We start from the raw sequence: 5,724 nt of genomic DNA on the forward strand, positions 1-5,724 counted from the left end.
GATTTTACTCTTCTTAGAAAACACGCTAGTTTACACGGCCTATTAATGAACTAGCACATTGATTCGATACACATGATTGACAAAAACTTTTCCCGCACTTCCATTTTTTTCACTCAATATTTAGTGCCTAAATCGTATCTAATGAACCCTTATATCTTCCTCTGTGCCTCCACTTCCTCAGTCTACCTTTGCGCCTCCATCTTCCTCACAGAGAAAACCTTAATTTAGAGAACCACTTGTAAGGTAAGTGATTGGTCTTCACTAGATTGTCCTTCATGACTGCTATTTGTTTTTCATCAAATTCTACTATTCATTTTCTATTCATTATCTCACTCTCTTTTTTTTTTCTTTTTTTTTTTGTGCATGATGTAGTAGGTCTGTGCGGGTCTGGAAAAAAAACAGATTTTTTGAAGAGCTTTATAATTTTAGGGACCCAATCACTCAAAGGTATGGGTCTTTTTCTTTTTTCTTTGTTTATGGATTATTACGAAATTGCTAGATCATTGGTATGTATTTTACGTAATGCAATCTGATGTGCCTTTGTTTTCTGGAGCATGTTAGCTTGTGCATATAGCACAGTTTGTTACTGGGGCCCTTGCTCATTTCCTGTTTGCTATATCCTATGATTTTATTGCATGAAGAAGTCACTATAAACATATAGATAATGCAGTATCATGTTGATTTAGTAATTTGAATGATTCATCATAAATTCTATTTGTGTTCCATCATAAATTCTATATAATGCTGTATCTTATGATTTTATAATTCCTCTAGGTGTAAGGATTTTAAATACTTTGGAACAAATGTGTTTTTAAATTAGAATAAATATAATTTTTTTAAAAAAAAATTAACCAAACAAAACAAAATTCAACTTTTTCAAAAACAACTACCAAACAAATTTCCCGAATTTTGTTTTTAAAAAATGTGTTTTTCTTTTCAACTAACCAAACGTGTTTTTCATTTTAAAAATAGAAAAAAAAAATTGTTTTTTTCCCCTTGAAAATAAGAAAACGAAAATAGAAAACAAAAACAGTTATTAAACATGGCCTATTTTTTTCTTTTACCCTTGAAAACAAGAAAATGAAAATAAAAAATGAAAGCAGTTACTAAACATGGTCTAGTTTTTTTTACTTTCGAAAATTCTAGAATTTTATTTTATTTTTTACCCCGGTAAAATATAATTGTTTTCAATTTCTAAAATAGGCCACTAGCCCACCACATATATTTCTTTAGAATCGTACCCGTGTCTATCTCTTATCTCAAAAAAAAGAATCGTACCCGTGGGCCCACCTTTTGTTCCACAAGTCGTATAGATTTCACAAAAATCATGGGCCCAAAAAAAAAGCCCACAAATCATATGCGAGCGTCGGCTTTTTTTTCCTTATAAGTACGCCCTAGTTGACCGTTGCAAACCCTTTTAGATTTCTTTTCAATTCAAATCACAACGGTCCTATTTTGCTTTCCGCCTCTGAATTCTGAAAGATCCAAACTTTCTTCTTCTCCTTCTTCTTCGTCTTCTTTATTATTGTTCTTATTCTGCGATTCACAATGGTTACGAAAGAACTCTCTGAAATCTCATCCGATAGGCAAAAATGGGACAAGATTTTCAACGGTCTGGTGCGAATGTTGAAGACCCAACAAACACAGCTGGTGACCCTCGTCAACGATCGGAAATTCCTCGAAGATCGTATCAAAATGCAACACGAACGATGGGTCTCCGATATTAGCCTCTACGAAGATCATATTTTTCAGGTAATTTATTTCAATTCGTCCAAGATTTGATTTTTTTTTTTTTTTTGAAATTAGGGTTTTCGAAATTTGGGGTTTGGGGTTTTGGGAGACCAAAAATACAAAATTTGAGGTTTTTCTTGTAATTTATTGTGTAGTTGAAGGGGAATTTGGTAATGCAAGAGAAAACACACTCGCTCGAGATTCTTAAATCAAATCTGGTTATGAGTTTGAAGCACAGAGAGGCTTTTCTTGAGAAATTGATATCAGGTTAGTATTTTTTTTCTTCTTCTTATTATATGTTAATGGGGTTTTCTTGCTTTATTACACAAGCACAAATTTTCTGGCTTGTTGTGGCAGACAAATATAATTATAAAATTTGTGTTTAGAATGTACCAGTTCTATCATCTCTTCGTTTCTCAAAAAAAAAAAAGTTCTATTATCTCTTCCTTTGTTTATTGAGCAATTAAAATGCAACATTAATATATTTTAGTTGACTAATTTAGGCTTGGAATGGAAAAATAATAACAATATACACTTACACAAACATAACTTTTTGGCTTTTTGTCTTTCTGTGCCTACTTAAATTGACATGGGTTTTACATGAATTGAATGGAACAGACACCCACACACACAAACAGAATGGTTCATTCTAAGTTATGATAGGCACAAGGCCTATTGTATTTAATTTAAGTTTGATAAAAACACTGAGTAAATTTACTTCAAAAATTAAATCATAGTTTATACTGTTGTGTCCACCACATTTGCACGTGTTATTCCATAGACTCTTGGATTTATTGCTCTCCTTATGTAATGATTTGCGAATCTTTTATTTTTAGGAGTGACTTTCTTCTTTAATTTGCAGTGTGGTAGGTGGTGAATTTGATAAATGTCAGGTTTTGTGCAGTATACTGTTTGTGGGTTTGAAATTTATGTCTATTGTCTTGAGTAAGCTCCATGTGCATTTCCTTTTCTTTTATTGCAGAAGATGCAGATAGCGAGTTGGAAGATTTCAAAGCGTTGCTTGACTATGTTTCTCTTAAATCCCCAAAGGTATGTTCTGCCTTAATTTTGTTGAAATATATTTTGTATTTTCTGTTTAATGTTGTTAAGGGGTTCCAATTTTCACAGGATCTTTCTCTGGGTAAAGGAAGTGATATGCCGGGAGGAGAGCGGCATTCTAAGAAATTGGAAGCTGAAGTAAGGAGGTTAAAGCATGAATATGAGAAGCTTGCCTCAGAGAAGAGTTCTGAGATATCTGCACTGTTGGCGGAGAAAAATTTTGTATGGAATCAGTATAAAATACTGGAAAATGATTACACCAGTAAATTAAAGAGTGAGCATTCTGAAGTTGAACAAGCAAATGAGAAGGCAAAGAAGCTTCTTGCCAGCATGGAGCAACTGCAGTCACTGAATGATGAAAAGGACGAAACAATTGCAAGATTAAAAGACAAAGTGAAGTTGATGGAGGCTGACTCAAGTAAGTTGAATGAAGAAAATTCAAGACTCTCCAAGGAGTTGGAGTTGTTAAAAAAGTCAGGAACTGCTCCAGTCACACCTGTGTTAAATCGTTGTCCGGCAGGAGCAAGACCTTCTTGTTTGAGAGACAAGAACAGCAGCAGGGATAGAAGTAATGTTATTGTCAAAAAGGAATCATCCGCTGTACAAGCCCCTGGTTCTGCAAAGGACACTGAAAAGGTACTCAAGAATTAGTTTTCCTTGCCACATTGTAGCTATAATTAGTATATCTTGCTGCAACTGCTGGATAATCCTTGGCCCAGTGAAATATGATGTTTTCATCTGCTTCATGTGACACAGAAACCTTTCACTGCAAATGTCATAGATAATCATGATTAGAGCTGACAAAAAGCATTGTTTATTGATTACTCGTGAAGATCTTGTTAAAATGTTTGAGTTAAATAGCTCTCACTAGCAAGAAAAGGTTATGATGCATGATACAAATTCCTACTTAGAATAAATTATATGTGAAGCAATTTGACAATACCTTGTAATATCCTGAATAAAAACTGCAATCTCTGAATTTAAATAATTTGTTTAGAAAGTTTAAAGGTTAAATAATCTGTTTAGAAAGTTATAAACTTTACAGTGCCCAGTCACTCATCTTTGTTTTAAAGTATGATGAGTACCTGTCTTTTTCTCTAATTCATTGACATTTATGTTTGTGATTTGTCCATAGGATGAGGCTCAATATGTCATATGTACATGCATGCAAGCATACACACAGAAATAATAGAAGATATTTCTATTCTTCCTATTTTTAAACAACATGAAAAGTTACCATACCCCAACCCCTCTTTCTTTGTTGTCCAGGGAAGCAGCAGAGGTTTAAAGAGGAAAGGTGTTTATTCTGCTCCCATTTCAGAGCTCCCAAAATTGTTCTCATCCAACTTCAAGGTTCCCAAGCTGAAGACAAGTGCAAATGAAAATATACCACCATTTCCCCAGCTTTAAACTGAAAAAGGTAGCTAGTCATACTTGTATGTGTTTGTTGAGGTTCACTAGTGGCTACTGTTGTAATTCTTATATTCTTTTGCTTTCTATGTAATTTAGCTTTAGTCTAGGGAAAGTTTTTTGTTCATATCTTCTAATGAACGTATTGTAGATTCATCTGTTAATATTATTTCTTCTTTTTCTCTCTTTGATCTCATTTAGTCATTCTTTCTACTTCCATAAGTAATTCCTGATTTTATAAATGTTGTTCTAGTGGCAACGCCCAGTTAGTTGCTATTACAAGAGTATTTTTCTGACATGTCCTGCTTCCCAATCTGGTACTAGAATTGGGTCTCCAAACGGAGTTTTCTTCTGCTATGGCTTAGGTCATGTTTCTAGACTCCTGATATGTTTGAAGTGGTGCTTTTAGATTTGAGAGAGTCTAGGACAACTTTTACCGCAGTTGACTGTGAATGGTAGAGAAAAAGTGATGAATTGATGCGAGTGATTGTTTAGTAATCACAGTTGACAACTTTAACAAATTATGATAAATAGTGCAGTCTTTTTTAGAAGAACGGTTAAGATTTTTGGGACTCATATTCTTTGGAGATAGTTTCTTTTGAGACCGGCTTATGCAATGTCTTCTTGCATTTGGTGGGCCTCACACACTTGTGGGACCCATGTGTTAGAGATTGTCTCAAAAGTTAATTTTTCATATTCTTAACAATGTTAACATAGTGGACTATGGAGACCCAACTCAATCTCAATCTATGCATTCACTCAGAGAAATGCATGTTTTACTTTTGATTAATCATTAGCAAATTAGCAACTCCATTTAACCTGCATGGGTTATGGCGCTGATTGTATCTAGGCTATGCTCCAAGACTTCATCATTGCATCATAGTTTGTGATGAAGACTGGGACCCAAATTGAATCTTGACTCCATGCTATAAAAGGGGTTTCATGGATAAACGATAGGAAAGTTTACTACTTTCTTTGTCCCCCAAATCAGACAGATATCTCAATGATTTATCTTTAAAGAAAACTAAATTATGTGATTTATCGTTTGTAATAAAGTACTTCAATCACTATATATTCTCACCAATCATTACAAGGGACAGACCATTAACACTAACTAATCTTTTACTCGTCTAGAATTTCAAGAACTAGTAACACCATAAAATTATAGGTTCTTACATCTTAACTAATCAATTAACACATTTTGACTTTCTAGGCCATTCAATGCACTCTTAGAACTAGTAGTATGACCCCCAAATTGGTGGCCACCACTTGGAATGAAAATAAGGCTGGTAAGAGACCATAACCAAAAGCAAAACCAGCAACAAAGCCAGGGGCCAAGGCAAGCTCTGAGCTTGATGAACAACAGGAGTCTTTGTAATTGGGGCAATAATTACAATCCTTCCGTATTTGGTGACCGAGTGCATGACAAAGATTAGCAGCACAGGCAATACGAAGAGGAACATCTTAAAGTTGATGAGGTTTTTGTGCATCTGTGACTTGTAGCCTGTGTAAGAGGAAAGCACC

At 34.4% G+C, this 5,724-nt stretch overlaps 1 protein-coding gene across 1 annotated transcript; it reads left to right on the forward strand.

Annotated features, from left to right (window-relative positions):
• The first annotated feature begins 1,404 nt into the window (after positions 1-1,404).
• LOC115974496 (paramyosin) lies at positions 1,405-4,364 on the forward strand. Its single transcript, XM_031094889.1, has 6 exons — positions 1,405-1,502; positions 1,540-1,752; positions 1,887-1,998; positions 2,714-2,781; positions 2,860-3,426; positions 4,060-4,364. The coding sequence occupies exons 2-6, from the start codon at positions 1,549-1,551 to the stop codon at positions 4,198-4,200; spliced, it is 1,092 nt and encodes a 363-aa protein (XP_030950749.1). The 5' UTR covers positions 1,405-1,502; positions 1,540-1,548; the 3' UTR covers positions 4,201-4,364.
• Positions 4,365-5,724: the final 1,360 nt, after the last annotated feature.

This window comes from Quercus lobata, chromosome 2 (genome assembly GCF_001633185.2).
Source record: "Quercus lobata isolate SW786 chromosome 2, ValleyOak3.0 Primary Assembly, whole genome shotgun sequence".
Taxonomy (NCBI): domain Eukaryota; kingdom Viridiplantae; phylum Streptophyta; class Magnoliopsida; order Fagales; family Fagaceae; genus Quercus; species Quercus lobata.